The 15008-nt window shown below is 40.1% G+C and overlaps 5 protein-coding genes across 6 annotated transcripts; 3 read left to right on the top strand and 2 right to left on the bottom strand.

Moving 5' to 3' along the window:
* The first annotated feature begins 139 nt into the window (after positions 1-139).
* Positions 140-4419, top strand: LOC130697010 (probable ATP-dependent RNA helicase DHX34). Its single transcript, XM_057520143.1, has 8 exons — positions 140-872; positions 935-1302; positions 1363-1792; positions 1850-1929; positions 1998-2255; positions 2331-3829; positions 3910-4052; positions 4122-4419. The coding sequence occupies exons 1-8, from the start codon at positions 224-226 to the stop codon at positions 4259-4261; spliced, it is 3567 nt and encodes a 1188-aa protein (XP_057376126.1). The 5' UTR covers positions 140-223; the 3' UTR covers positions 4262-4419.
* Positions 4420-5078: 659 nt separating this feature from the next.
* On the top strand, positions 5079-9006 carry LOC130697011 (polyubiquitin-like). Its single transcript, XM_057520144.2, is given in 9 exon segments — positions 5079-5182; positions 5608-5945; positions 6080-6535; positions 6704-6931; positions 7097-7324; positions 7493-7657; positions 7660-7719; positions 7888-8115; positions 8282-9006. Coding segments are annotated over 8 exon segments (2283 nt in total). The 5' UTR covers positions 5079-5182; positions 5608-5614; the 3' UTR covers positions 8869-9006.
* Positions 9007-9157: 151 nt separating this feature from the next.
* On the bottom strand, positions 9158-11568 carry LOC130696983 (FAST kinase domain-containing protein 4-like). Its single transcript, XM_057520111.2, has 7 exons — positions 11068-11568; positions 10665-11000; positions 10337-10601; positions 9983-10267; positions 9834-9920; positions 9514-9757; positions 9158-9432 (listed from the first exon to the last, which is right to left on the bottom strand). The coding sequence occupies exons 1-7, from the start codon at positions 11467-11469 to the stop codon at positions 9219-9221; spliced, it is 1833 nt and encodes a 610-aa protein (XP_057376094.1). The 5' UTR covers positions 11470-11568; the 3' UTR covers positions 9158-9218.
* Positions 11547-12418, top strand: LOC130697007 (protein NATD1-like). 2 transcript variants are annotated; one of them, XM_057520140.2, is made up of 4 exons: positions 11547-11662; positions 11798-11962; positions 12023-12129; positions 12191-12418. In XM_057520140.2, exons 2-4 carry the CDS (start codon positions 11815-11817, stop codon positions 12317-12319), a joined length of 384 nt encoding a protein of 127 aa, XP_057376123.1. In that variant the 5' UTR covers positions 11547-11662; positions 11798-11814; the 3' UTR covers positions 12320-12418. The 2 variants fall into 2 exon arrangements, with proteins under 2 accessions (XP_057376123.1, XP_057376124.1); XM_057520141.2 differs by having other exon boundaries at positions 11591-11699.
* Positions 12419-13149: 731 nt separating this feature from the next.
* On the bottom strand, positions 13150-14999 carry LOC130696990 (NAD kinase 2, mitochondrial-like). The gene is made up of 6 exons (XM_057520118.2): positions 14760-14999; positions 14527-14695; positions 14161-14468; positions 13894-14103; positions 13557-13833; positions 13150-13491 (listed from the first exon to the last, which is right to left on the bottom strand). The coding sequence occupies exons 1-6, from the start codon at positions 14841-14843 to the stop codon at positions 13256-13258; spliced, it is 1284 nt and encodes a 427-aa protein (XP_057376101.1). The 5' UTR covers positions 14844-14999; the 3' UTR covers positions 13150-13255.
* Positions 15000-15008: the final 9 nt, after the last annotated feature.

Raw genomic sequence — 15008 nt, 5'->3', positions numbered from 1 at the left:
TTGCCAAGATTTTTGTAGGATAACTAATATATGAACAAAGCGCAATGTAAGAATTTATTTTTGACGATGTTACAGCAAATGTGCCGCATGGTAGGACAGTGTGCATAGTTGCGCCTCTAGCGTACAGTACCATGCAAGGTGTGCAATGTTTTTGTTTACTAGTCGGTCTGTGCATCTAATTTTCAAAATTCGAAGCTGTGATTAATCTCCAACAGACGGTGATATGCCCAAAGAAAAACGACGATCTTCTCGTTCCCCTAGTCGTAGAAAGAGATCCCGATCGAGAAGCCCAAGAAAGCATAACAGCAAAAAGCATGAAAGTAATAAGTTTGAGGAAAGACGATCACAAGAACGAAAACGTGCTATGAAAGTCGACCAGGAATTTTCTTTTGAAGATTACAAGAAAGATTTAGACACACTTTTTTTTACGGATCGTGATGTTATTAAAAAATCAACACCTCAGTATGAGGAATTCTGGAAGTTTTTCAACAAATACCAGCTAATGAGAAAAAAACAAGGAATTCAATCGTGGATCCTCCCTAAGACACAACCATGCAACAAACTAGGCATCCCTACTATCTACCATAGATCATTCATGATCAATTTTGGTTTAAACCTTCCCCCACCAGATAAATTACTCAGCCGCATACCTTCTGTTGATTACTCAGAGAGGAAATCAGCCCGACCAAGATTGACCGTGGAACAACTGATGGAGTTCCATCAGATAATTTTGCTCTATCTGGAATTTTTACAAAGAGAAAAAATGGTTAAACTGAAAAAATTGAGAGAAAGTCAACAAAAATTGCCCATTGCACAATTTAAAGATGAAATCATTAAGGCTGTGTTTGAGAAACAAGTCATAATAATAGCAGGTAAAGTTCTATGATTGAATAATATATTTATTTAGTGTTAAACTTCATGTTATTTGACAAAGGTGACACTGGCTGTGGTAAATCAACACAAGTTCCTCAATATTTGCTTCAGGCTGGATTTTCACGGATCGTTTGCACTCAACCAAGACGGATTGCTTGCATTTCGCTATCGAAAAGAGTTGCATACGAAACACTAAACGAATTCGGAACTCAAGTTGGCTATCAGATTCGTTTTGAGAAAAGCAAGACTCAAGCTACGCGAATTGTCTTTGTCACAGAAGGTCTTGTTCTCAGACAAATCTCCACTGATCCCACGCTATCTGACTATGACATTATCGTGCTGGATGAAGTTCACGAAAGGCATCTTGCTGGCGATTTTCTTCTCGGTGTCATGAAATGCTTAGTACAGTCTCGTAAAGATCTTAAACTGGTAATTCATTTTTATATTTCAGCAATGTTACAGACAATAATTAAACATTTAACACTGTAGATACTTATGTCGGCCACAATCAACATCGGCCTATTCCAGCAGTATTTCCAAGGCCAGGCTCCTGTCATTCAAGTTCCTGGTCGCCTGTTTCCTATCCAAGTCCAATACTTGCCTATTGCTGCGGAGGAGAGAGTTACGAAAACGGGAAAAATGAATCCTTCTCCCTATTTGCGAATTTTACAGTTGATTGACGGTAAATATAAAATCGAAGAACGTGGAGATCTGCTCATATTCCTCAGCGGAATGAATGAGATTACTACCGTGGAGGAAGTAGTAAGGGAATACGCCCAACAGAACCAGCGGTGGATCATTTTACCGCTTCATAGTACTCTGTCGGTCGCAGAACAAGATAAAGTATTTGACTACCCACCAGAAGGCGTCCGCAAATGCATAATTGCCACAAATATCGCGGAAACGTCCATCACTCTAGGTATGTATAACAAGCTTCAAATAAATGCATATACCGTAATCTCGCTTTGATTTTTAGATGGTGTCCGGTTTGTGGTGGACTCGGGCAAGGTAAAAGAAATGAGTCACGATCCAATCTCAAAGCTTCAGCGGTTGCAGGTGCTTTTTTTTTCCCAAATGCCAAGGTTTGAGACATTTGATAATATTTTCGGTTATTGACCGTTTAGGAATTTTGGATCAGCCGAGCGAGCGCAGAGCAGCGTAAAGGTCGAGCCGGTCGAACGGGACCAGGTGTTTGTTTCCGCCTTTACTCTGAAAAGGAATATGGAGATTTTACCGCATACTCTACACCAGAGATCCAGCGGGTCCCTTTAGATTCAATGATCCTTCAAATGATTTCAATGGGTCTGCCAGATGCTCGTCTTTTCCCTTTTATTGAACCGCCATCGGGTGACGCCGTGGAAAATTCGATAACAACACTTAAAGTACCGTATTTATACCGTTTACTTCCTTGAATGTATTGCCAAAACGTTTTTCTTCTATTTCGGGGGGAAAAAAAGGAAAAAGGAGCCCTGACAATCGACGAACAACTGACAATTATCGGGAAATGCCTTGCGGGATTACCAGTTGACATTACCCTTGGTAAAATGTTGTTAATGGGGTCCATTTTCGGGCAAGTGGAGGCCGTCCTGGCTCTTGCTGCTGCCTTGAGTGTACAAACACCCTTTACGAACCGAGCTTATCGCGATTCAGACTGTGAATCGGCTCGCAAAGATTTGGATTCCGATCACGGAGATCCGCTGACTCTTCTAAACGCGTACAAAGCGTGGCTTGAAATCAAGGCAAGTAATCAAGGCCACACTTCACGAAAATGGTGCAAGAAACGTGGATTGGAAGAGCAGAGATTTTATGAAATGACAAAACTACGACAACAATTTCGACACATCCTTTCAGACGCGGGATTACTTCCTGGCCAAGACTCGAAACAGAACACAAGCTCCTCGCAACGAGCTGTCAGACATGGCCAATTGCAACACTTGAGGTCGCTCAAACGCGACTTTATTCGTTCTGGCCAGCGAAAACGTAAAGTTTTAAAGCTTGGTGAAGATATTGAAGACATGGATGATGACGATGATGAAGAAAATGGCGAACAAATGGAGATGCCTACAGGCGCTAATATTGATATCAAAGATGTTGAATTTCGATTGCAGCATGACCAGTCAACAGTTAGGTCACTTTTGCGTGGTGTCACATCGGCTGCGACATCCCATCAAGACCTTATGCTATTAAAATTAATTCTAGCCAGTGGTCTTAGTCCCCAAGTGGCGATAGCTGATGAGTTTAATAACTACAAATCAACATCGGATCAATTATTTCACACTCGAGCAAAACCATTTACAGCTCTGCATCCTATGGGTGTCTTTGCTAACCACCCCGAAGCTCTTCAGCTGCTGGAACACGACACTATTCAAGTACCAGGGTTTGCCACGAAATTGCCTGTTTCCAGCAAGCACCAAGTGCTGATGTATGTGACGCTCTTGGAAACCAACAAATTGTATCTTATGAATGCCTTTCGAATGCCAGCTGCCCAGACTCTGCTACTTTTCTCTCAATCGATCGACACTAATGGTGACTTTGCCCGCATTGTTTGTGACTCTTGGTTAGAACTTCAGTTTGTCGATGCCGCGGCTGCTCAGAGTCTCCTTCTGCGAGCGTGCCAGTTACGTTACCGCTGGAACGACCTCCTTATGTTGCGGCTGGACCCTAATCGGCCACTTCGGGAGAAAGATGTTCAGAAATTGGAACAGAAAATGAAACGAATGCAACAGGACTTACACTATGACCTGATTGCCTTCACGCAGACCCAAACTTTATATACAATTAAACGGCTGCTGGCAGCTGATTTGAAGATTATTTACCGAGGCTGTGCTTTGGAAGATGCTGGTATTCCAGATGAAAAAACTTCAAGTGAAATAAACCCATTCTGGCCTGAATTTGTAGCAGTTACCCATCCCCGAAAAGGTGGAACACAAATGGCCGACTTTCTTGTCTACGGATGGTGAGTATAAACTTTCCTTTAGAAACGCAAAAACAATCTGTTGGATATGTATTGAAAATTCTGATTGTGTTTCTTTCCAGTTTGGAAGAACCAGATTTCACTCAGGATTATCTCAGTACTCCTTGGGCTTGTCCTATCTGCGAGCTCAATTTCTACCTGACTGGTCTAGGCCGGCTAAGGCATCAGGTTCAATGTCAGAAAACAAAAGAGCTGATGGAAGAAGGTAAAAATCCTTTCATCGATGTTTCGAATATGTCGAATAAAAGTAAAACCCCATTTTGGATTTATTTAGGTCAGGGCGAACTGCCGGAAACCTCACAGACGGGTTATTTCTGTCCCGATTGTCGCAGTACTTTGGAACTAACCGGGATCGATTTACTACGTCACCAAAAGAAGCACCAGCAAGAAAAATGTAAAGTTGAAGAAGATTAGTTCGATTCTGTAAAGAAACCTAGCCAATGCCCTTCAAAAGTTAAGCCTATGGCAATGTTTTTCACTTCCGCCACGTATTTTTGCGAAATTTTTCATCCAAGGTTGAGAATTAATTCTGATTTCAAGTCTTGTATAATACATAGCCAATGCCTGCTGAAGGTTAAAATGAATTTTATTTAATTTTGGCGTCATAGGGGCGTGAAGACATAACGATTTCATTTTACGTGGTCTGGTAATGAAATTTCGAAGAAAATTTTCAATGTTCCTTTGTTTTCTTCGTCACTTTCTAGTTTCTACTGACGTAGTGAAAAGTTTCGCCCACTTCTGCCTAAGTTTAACACACTTTTGAAATTTTTCCTCGTTTCTCTTAAGATTACCCGACAATATTTACCAATTAAACAACCACATAGAAGATCTAAAGAAGAAAAGACAAGTTGGAGGACCTGCAACTATTTGAGAAGCATAATACAAAACGGTTTTGCAGACTTGCCTCCATTACTCGAGAAGGTCATGAAACAATTTTCTAATGCCTCTTTATGTCATTGAACATCATTTTCTCTCAAAAGGCTTCGAAATATCTAGATACCAAGATGTATTTCATAATCAAGAGAAATTTCTGCGTCATGTTGGTACTTTTCTCGACGTTATGTCAAGTCAGGACACGTATACTCGTATGACGTCCATTGTTTTGCGTTGCTATCTTTGAAAAAACATTCTGGAAAGAGTATACTTGGTATAGCCCAAAGGGGATATACGTAGAACGTCCCCCTCCCCTCCCAAGGCGTCTGTCTATATAAAGGCCAGTCGCCAACCATTGAATCAATTCGCGTCCTGCAACCAGTAAGAGAACATTAGCCCTATCGTGGTCCTCCGTCGACTAAATATTTTTATTCAATTGCATCATCTGATATACTTGATTTGGTAAGAAACAGTTAGTTTTTATGTAGTTTTGTGTATTTTATTCAGTTGTGTGCTGTAAAAGCGTAGGTTTCCTGTGAATTTAGAGTGAAACGAGAAAGTAGCACGCAGAAGTGAGTTCCTTTGTTCGTTGTCCGCCATCTTGACATTGTTCTGTCGCCCTAGTAACAGTCATACTGGAGATGTTTTAGCTTAAGTTTATTGGTAGAAAAACTATTATTCTCTTGTTGAATTCTTCTACTTAAGAGGTCGGTAAAAGAAACCAAGTTTCTGTAATTTACAATTTCTTTCTGGAATCGAAGTGGCTTGTGTTGTATGACGTAACGCTGGCAGTTGGGGGTTGCTCAACAAAAACGTTGGTCACCGACATGGTGTCCGCGGACGTCTGATTTTTGTACGCATTCTGATTTTACAATTCTTTCGTTTAGAGCAAAAATGCAGATCTTTGTGAAAACATTGACTGGCAAGACCATTACCCTCGAGGTTGAGCCTTCTGATACAATTGAGAATGTAAAGGCCAAAATTCAGGACAAGGAAGGTATGCCTCCTGATCAGCAGCGTTTGATTTTTGCTGGCAAACAGCTTGAAGATGGCCGTACTCTCTCTGATTACAATATCCAAAAGGAATCAACACTCCACTTGGTTCTGCGCCTTAGAGGTGGAATGCAAATCTTTGTTAAAACCCTAACTGGGAAAACCATCACTTTGGAAGTAGAACCTTCTGACACCATCGAGAATGTCAAGGCAAAAATCCAAGACAAGGAAGGTGAGGAGTATAAAAGTTTTATTGTTAGAACTATTGCCCATTTGGGTGTGTTCAGTGCATGCCTTTATTTTGGTTGACATTTAGTTGCTGCCAGGTTTTTCTGAGATTGATACAAATGATTCTTTTTATAATAGGTATTCCCCCTGACCAACAGCGTTTGATTTTCGCGGGTAAACAATTGGAGGATGGACGCACCTTGTCCGATTATAACATCCAAAAAGAATCAACCCTACATTTGGTACTCCGTCTCCGCGGTGGTATGCAGATCTTCGTTAAGACTCTAACTGGAAAGACCATCACTTTGGAAGTGGAGCCCTCAGACACTATTGAGAATGTCAAAGCCAAAATCCAGGATAAAGAAGGTATTCCCCCTGATCAGCAGCGTCTTATTTTCGCTGGCAAGCAGTTGGAGGACGGACGTACCTTGTCCGACTATAACATCCAAAAGGAGTCAACTCTTCATTTGGTACTCCGTCTTCGTGGCGGTATGCAGATCTTCGTCAAAACCTTGACAGGCAAAACGATCACGCTTGAAGTTGAGCCGTCCGATACCATTGAAAACGTGAAAGCGAAGATTCAAGATAAGGAAGGTGAGAGGACTAGGTTGTTTACGTTTGATTACTCTATTGTGATGACACCTTAATGCTCTGTAATATGTACTGTGATTACTTTACTTTTCCAACGTGTACTGATGTTAATCAGTTGCTATTCATTCAAGTGTTATGAGGAGTTGGTACTGAACTTTTTCTTCGCAACAGGTATTCCCCCCGATCAGCAACGTTTAATTTTTGCTGGTAAGCAGTTGGAGGATGGTCGTACGTTATCGGACTACAACATTCAGAAAGAGTCGACTCTTCATCTGGTTCTTCGTCTACGTGGTGGCATGCAAATTTTCGTTAAAACTTTGACTGGCAAAACCATAACCCTTGAAGTTGAGCCATCCGACACCATCGAGAATGTTAAGGCCAAAATCCAAGATAAAGAAGGTACGGCTTCGCATGTTTCTACAATGCTTATGCTGATGTGATGATACAACTTCTTAGGACACCTAATTATGTACCCTGATTAGATCATTTTTGGACTGAAGCATATTTCATCAACATTTCAGGATATTACTCGATCAAGATGTTGACAGTTTTCTTTGTTTTCAGGAATCCCACCCGACCAGCAGCGTCTTATTTTTGCTGGAAAGCAACTGGAGGATGGACGTACGCTCTCTGACTACAACATTCAAAAAGAGTCCACGCTTCATTTGGTATTGCGTCTGCGTGGAGGTATGCAGATTTTCGTGAAGACGTTGACTGGCAAAACCATTACCCTTGAAGTGGAGCCTTCTGACACTATCGAAAATGTGAAGGCTAAAATCCAAGACAAAGAAGGTGAGCATTCGCATCATTGTACTATCTTTATACTGACGTGATGATTCCACTTCTTAGGACACCTAATTATGTACCCTGATTAAATAATTTTTGGACTGAAGCATATTTCATCCGACATTTCAGGACGTCACCTGGTCAATATGTTGACATTTTCTTTTGTATTTTCAGGTATTCCCCCTGATCAGCAGCGTCTGATTTTTGCTGGCAAGCAGTTAGAAGATGGACGTACCCTGTCCGACTATAACATCCAAAAGGAGTCAACTCTTCATTTGGTACTCCGTCTTCGTGGCGGTATGCAGATCTTCGTCAAGACTCTCACTGGCAAAACGATCACTTTGAAGTTGAGCCTTCCGACACCATCGAGAATGTTAAGGCTAAAATCCAAGACAAAGAAGGTACGCGCTCGCAGAGTTAATCAATCTTTATACTGACGTGATGATACCACTTCTTAGGACACCTAATTATGTACCCTGATTAGATAATTTTTGGACTGAAGCATTTGTCATCAATACTTCAGGATATTATCCGATCAAGGTGTTAACGTTTTTCTTTCTTCTTTTCAGGTATCCCTCCCGACCAACAGCGTCTGATTTTTGCTGGCAAGCAGTTGGAGGATGGACGTACCTTGTCCGACTATAACATCCAAAAGGAGTCAACTCTTCATTTGGTACTCCGTCTTCGTGGCGGTATGCAGATCTTCGTCAAGACTCTCACTGGCAAAACGATCACTTTGGAGGTCGAGCCATCTGATACTATTGAGAATGTTAAGGCCAAGATCCAAGACAAAGAAGGTGTGTGTTCGGGGAGTTTAGTACTGATTATAAAATCATGATGAAAATTCACCTTAGGACACCTAAATATGTACACTGATTAAATAATATAAGCCTGAAAACAACAGTCATTATTCGTTGTAAGCCGTTCAAACAGGATATTGACTTTTTTCTTGCAATTATTCAGGCATTCCTCCGGATCAACAGCGTCTGATTTTTGCCGGCAAGCAGTTAGAAGATGGACGTACCCTGTCGGACTACAACATTCAAAAAGAATCGACTCTGCATTTGGTACTCCGTCTCCGCGGTGGTATGCAGATCTTCGTGAAGACGTTGACGGGGAAAACCATTACTCTCGAAGTTGAGCCATCGGATACCATAGAGAACGTAAAAGCTAAAATTCAGGACAAGGAAGGTATTCCACCAGATCAGCAGCGACTCATTTTCGCGGGTAAACAATTGGAGGATGGACGCACCTTGTCCGACTACAACATCCAAAAGGAATCGACCCTACATTTGGTACTTCGCCTCCGCGGTGGTATGCAGATTTTTGTGAAGACGCTCACTGGAAAGACCATTACCTTGGAAGTGGAACCCTCAGATACCATTGAGAACGTGAAGGCCAAGATCCAGGATAAAGAGGGTATTCCTCCCGACCAGCAACGTCTGATCTTCGCCGGAAAGCAGCTTGAGGATGGTCGTACGCTTTCCGACTATAACATTCAAAAAGAATCTACCCTTCATTTAGTTTTACGTCTTCGTGGTGGTATTTAAATACCAAAGTGATTGAAGTTTCAAAGTTGTCACTAGTTCTATGCGTTAAACTGGATGTGTTTTTTTTTTTTTGCCATCGCATTGGCGTGTTTTGGTTTTATGTTGATTTAATTGGAATACAAATCGAAATTACAGCATAAATTTTGAAGTTTCTTTCAATGTTCAAGATGTGAAAGCTTAATATTGTGAAAAACTCAAATTTCTTGGATATGGAAGAGCAACTGTTTTCTATCGTTGACTTTAAAATGAGCCCGTGTTTGGATACTAAAAACAAATTGATCTAGGTAGCTTTTTACAAGTAAACATTTTTATTTCATTCAACTGTAAATAACTACAACTGTTCAATTTGTTTACATCCTTGTAGTTGACACAGCGTTTTTCACCAATTGTTCTAGGTTCTGAACCTTTTTCAGTAGCTTGTCTCTTGGGTCGAATTCAGTATGCTTGACGGTGACCACGCGGTATCCTGACTGGGTAAGAAGTCTCTCACGTAAACCCTGAGCTCCCGTGCTGAAGGGCTTGCCTTTGCACAAATCTTTGTAATTAAGCACTATCACTGCAACCCTGAAAAACAACCAAGCAGGTAAGCAATAAAGTATTTAAATAAATTTTTAAAAATTTCACATTAACAGATTATTTTCGTACCTTGCACTATTGGCAGGTAATGCTTTTCCGTCATCGTAATCTGCAAGAGGAAAAGGAATCCCTTTGTCGTTCATGATGCACTCGGCGTCAATTTCAATTCCCAAACTAGTTTGCCCTCTTTCACGAAGGTACTTTCCGGAAGGTATGAAATTGGATAACGCGCTAACGACAGCTTGATTTAATGTAGGTTTCTGGTTCCCCGTAGCCGGATTATTAAACGTGAAAGGAAGAGCTGTCTTTAACCCTTTAAATTAAAAGAAAAAGAAAGTTGATTACAGTCCAGGTATCTATCGTTATGATACGATCACGACTAAACTTACTACTTAGGTCCCATTTCTTCAAAGTGGCTACCGCCCACAACTGGTTTAATTTCATTTGGACACCTCTGTTGTTTCCTGGAGTTGACCCTGGTGTAAAAAGTTTTGTTTCAGAAAACGGAAATTAATGAAAAATTTATGGGATAACTTACCTAATAATTCACTAATAAATTCATCATTCAAAACAGATTGACCAGTTTCTAGGTCTAAATGATTAAGCACTGCCAAGGACCAAGCCAGGTCCAGTTGGATAAACTTGCTCAAGTCAGATGACACCTTTTTCTGTCTGAGTAGAAAGGACATCTTTTCCCACAGAGGTTCCCAGCACGAAGGTAAAAAGTCCAATGCTGCAAGGCAGAGCGTTAAGGAAAGGACATCTTGATAACGAACTTTGGTCCAGTTGTGGTTGACCCAATCACAGATTGCATCCAAACAACCTGATTAGAAAAGGTTTAAGATGAAGTCACAGCCTCAGACCTAGTCTCAGGTTAAAAGTAAAGTCTAGCCTTCATGTCGATATTTAAGTTGGCCGAGGCTAGTGAGTAGAGATCCTATCGTAGATGACTTCACTTCAGGAGTTAGCTGCGTAACGAGATCGTTGCAAATGCGCTCCATCAACAAATGATCATGGAAAGAGAGCCGATGTAGAGCAAAGAGGATATCAGCGGCTAGGCGAACAGACAGTTTCTCAGAACGTTTGTTAAGATGGTATGAAAGTGCACGCAATAAAGGGGTTGACCTCCTTTGAGTGGCACCTAATATGACCAGTATCTGTGAAATTACGGAGAATGAATATTTGTAATCCCTTATCTAAAAAACATTTGTTATTTGTACCTTTGTTTGGTCTTCCTGACTGAAGCCCTGTACCAGCTCAACAAGGACATCTTCCATTTTTTCTATAAACTTTGGACTGAAGTGGGCTGCATGCTTGAATAATGAGACAAAATCTCTTGCTTCCACTATCTCCACCCATCGACGCTGAACATTTGACACAACTTCTTTAATGACTTGCTGACGCCGAGCTGATTCTTGCATTTGGCTGTAATAATCCATAACCAGTAAATGTTGACCAACTGTAATTTTTCTCAACAGCCATAGGATTTCATTCTCAAGGGATTCAACAACTTTTGAATTGGGTTTGAACCCTAATACAAGCAGGCCTTTTAGAGCCTAAAAAACACAGTAACAAAGAATTGAAATACAATTTTGATAATAGAATTGTGATAAATTTGAATACCTGTAAAGTACCAAAAACTCCTACACTGAATTCTCCTTTAAGAAGATTCTCTTCCAGTTTAGCTTTGTTATCCAATTTTTGAAAATCTGACACAGTAAATTTGCCCTCTGATACCCATCGACTAAGGATGTTCACTACATTTATAGCACATCTTCCATCAAAACTTTGGTGTTCCACAGACATTAGAAGTGATCTAGCATCTGAGGCAGAAAAAATTTGTTTATCAAGTGGGGTTTTCACCCAAGCCGGTTCCCTGGATAAAGGCTCATCGGCTTTTGAATCGGTCTGCTTTAAAGAAAGATTCGCCGAGGTGGAACACCATTTTACAGACGTTTGCACCACGGGGCAGGAACTACTTATGCGAACGATCCCGAACTTTACAAGTAATCCAGTGCGAAACATTTTGATTTTGATGAAATTGGAAACAAAGCTAAGTTGTCAAACAGAATTCTAGTTCATCACGCGTTTTATGTTCGTGAATGGATATAGGCAGTCGCCTATAAGGAAAAAAAGTAGCAGACGAATTTGGGCCCTGGCCACAACACTGCTGTTGTTCTTTTGCCATTCCGACGCTTCGACGTTTTTCTCTTAATTGGTAAGATAGTCATCTGAGTCTAGACATCAGTTATAGAGTAGGATATTTTAAGATTATATAGTTGAAATTTAGCAGATGCAAGTGGTTTTTGTTACACAGTAGTTCGTAAAGCAAATTCCTTTTCCTTTCGACCAGATAACTAAGGACGAATAATGTTCAAATCAATTTTCCCACGGTTAATAGCCAATAAGCGAGTGCTGAGCATGAATTCGTCATCAAGGCGCGAATTCGTTATCGACGATCTTAAGGTGCATCATGATACCACCAAGTCTAAATTCTGTATCCAGCTTGATGATGACAGTAAGACCATTGAAAACAGTTCTTCTATCTGCCATTACATTTACCATATGTATTTCATAGATGAAGCTATCTTGGTTTATGAAAAGAAGAAAGATATGATAGACTTATATCATACTGAAGTTCCAATGGGCTATACTGGTAGAGGCATAGCTGGGATTTTAGCCAAGGTAGGTTAATTATGTAATCTATGTTTATCCTCTGAATTAGATAAATTTTTTCTGTTTAAAGGCTGCTTTTGACCATGCTGTTAAGAATGAAATGAAAATGAAATTGACTTGCACGTATTTGCATAATTATATGCATAATTGCTTAAAAGACGAAACAAAAGAGAAATACTTAAAATATGTCGTTGCCTAGTTGAAGTTTCATTCATAGATGGCTCTCTTTTCAATGTTCCGCGCAACTTCTCGCTTCCAAGTAAAAAAAATACACTTTATTTTCGTTAAAATCAATAAATGAACATTATCGTTTCAAAATTGTTAGAATTTGAATATTTTCTTGACACAGTTTTTAAAAAATAGGAAACTGTCTTTGTTTTAAATTTTAATTTTGACGCGGAAACTGTGGTAGACTTTCAGTGATGACGTTTACATTCCGCGGCTGCGTAGCACACTTTGACAAGCTTTCTTCGGTGAGTTGGAAGGAAGTAACAGAGCTCCGTCCAAGTTTTAAAGCACGACTTAACACGTCCTTCTTGTCATTCACGGTTTAGCTGCTTGTTCTTGCCTGAGATTCGCCAAGTTCATTAAAAATGGATCAGGTTATGACTTTTATCGAGCCTGGCCGTCAATTCGCCAAGGATTCTCTTCGTTTGGTGAAAAGATGTACTAAACCCGACCGGAAAGGTAAAAATAAAACTCCAAATTATTTTACTGTTTCCTTGATATCGCTTCCCATTATGCTTGTTGGGAAACGAAAGCATTTGAAAACAAACTGCAAATGTAAATCTTTTGTTTGTTCTTTAGAATTCCAGAAAATTGCCATGGCCACTGCTATTGGGTTTGCCATTATGGGCTTCATTGGATTTTTCGTCAAGCTCATCCACATCCCCATCAACAACATCATCGTTGGATCCTAATGATTTTGTCCATCAAACCAGAGAAATTCCAGGAGTTTGGTACTTTGTGTGTAATGTTTAAAGAAACACATGAAAATAAATCTTGTTTATCCCATAACAAAGCAATTGAAGTATATGAACAAATCTATTGGATTGCATTGACACATAAATAAGGTTTCTTTACATGTGTAGAACAAAGGGAATTGCTAGAACACAAGTCACTTTAGTTAGATCCTTTAAGGTTCATTTAGGACGACTGTTCGCAAAGCATCATCATCTACGATATCAAGAATAGCGATTGTTCCATCATTAAAAGAGTAAGACAGTCCACCATCGATGACCAGAGAGGCGTCAAAGCAACGGGAGCGGATTTCGAGTTGCTTGGCGAATCCCCGTGGTTTCCGCTCTCCAGGAACTGGTAGTGTTCCATCTGATAACGAATCCCTGATAGTGTATCCCATCAATGATATCTCTGAAAAATAAGTTGAAGTCTTGCATTATAGCTTAGTTTCTAGAAATGTTTGTGTGAAATCATACCAGGTCCGAAAATGAGGTTATCGTTAAACTTTGCAGTAATGCGATCAATGAGCCGCTGATTCTTATAGTCAATTGGTAGACCTGTTTCTTCTTCAATAAGTTTCATAAGATCACTCACACTTTGATGGGTAAGCTTATTAATATTAAAAGTCCAGGAAGTTGATCCCGTTCCAGTAGAAACGCAAAGTCCCGAGCTTTTAACTTTCGTGCGCTCGCTTCCATCTACTGCAAGCTCGTAGTAAGATACCCGCGCAGAGAGGGCTTCCCCAATAAATACCTACGAGTAAACAGAAATTTAGATAAAAAAAAAAATCATTTCTAGCACGTCGTCACCTACTTCATTAAGCGCCTTTACAGGTAAGATTCGTCGTTTGCTTTTTTTGTTTTCTTCTAATTTAGGGGCCTCGTCGCGTTCCTCAGTGATCTCCAGAAACCGGTTTTCTAACTGACTAAGTTGCTGATCATGCAGCTCAACAGGCATGTCATAAATTTTGTCTCCTATAAGCGTCACACGAATACGCTTTCGAAAAAGCCAGCGAAATTTTCCCTAGGATACAACAATACTGAAAATGTTTTGTTCTGAAACGTTAATGCGTTGACTAACCTTCAGTAATTTATCAATTGCATTCTCAATGTTGTTTGAATACTTTTTTGGAAGGCAGAGATAGCCCTCTGATCTAGTAGGATCGCTGTTGAAACCGATCAGCGTTTTTTCAGGATCGTGAATTTTGCTTGCACCAAGCAAAAAAGTTCCATCTCCTCCAGCAGTAAAGATGACATCAGCCCAGTTGATGTTTGCTTCATTATAGTCAAATCTTGTCACAACTTTGGTTTCTATATTTTTTTCCTCCAAGGTGTTTTTCACCATGGCTTCACAATTTTTATGGAGAGTATGATGGTAGAGTAGCATATCTAAAAACAATTTTAAAGACTTAGAATGACTGCTATAAAGGTTTATGAAAAAACTTACTGTAATCAGACCCTCGCTTTCTTAAGGTATTCTCCAATTGTGCTTCATCAAGATTTTTATGTCTGAGCTTCTCAAATTCATAGCGGGATAGCTTTGTCAGTACCAAAGCTCTCTTCGGGGAAAATGAAGATGCATTTGCTTGGCTCCAGCTACCAAAAGAATTTCTATACTGTAAAGTAGTAATTTAAATGAATAGGCTAAACAACGCGCACACATAAAATATTGCATCCTACAGTTCTTTCATTGTGTTGCAGATTCTTGATCAACGATAGGTTCCTTATTGCAGAACGATGTGCCGAAATATTTCTCAAAAACATAGCAGCCCTGCTGTTAAGTTCTTCCCCCAAAATGTGTCAAACTGAGAATGAGAGCTGTATATCAATCGTTTTATCTATAACATTATCGCTGCCATGTTATCGTTCCATTAATACAGGTGAGAGATTGATTTCAAAACATTGGAATCGCACAGAGTAGCAGACAAT

This window comes from Daphnia carinata, chromosome 5 (genome assembly GCF_022539665.2).
Source record: "Daphnia carinata strain CSIRO-1 chromosome 5, CSIRO_AGI_Dcar_HiC_V3, whole genome shotgun sequence".
Taxonomy (NCBI): domain Eukaryota; kingdom Metazoa; phylum Arthropoda; class Branchiopoda; order Diplostraca; family Daphniidae; genus Daphnia; species Daphnia carinata.
This window is presented reverse-complemented; position numbering and strand designations above follow the sequence as displayed.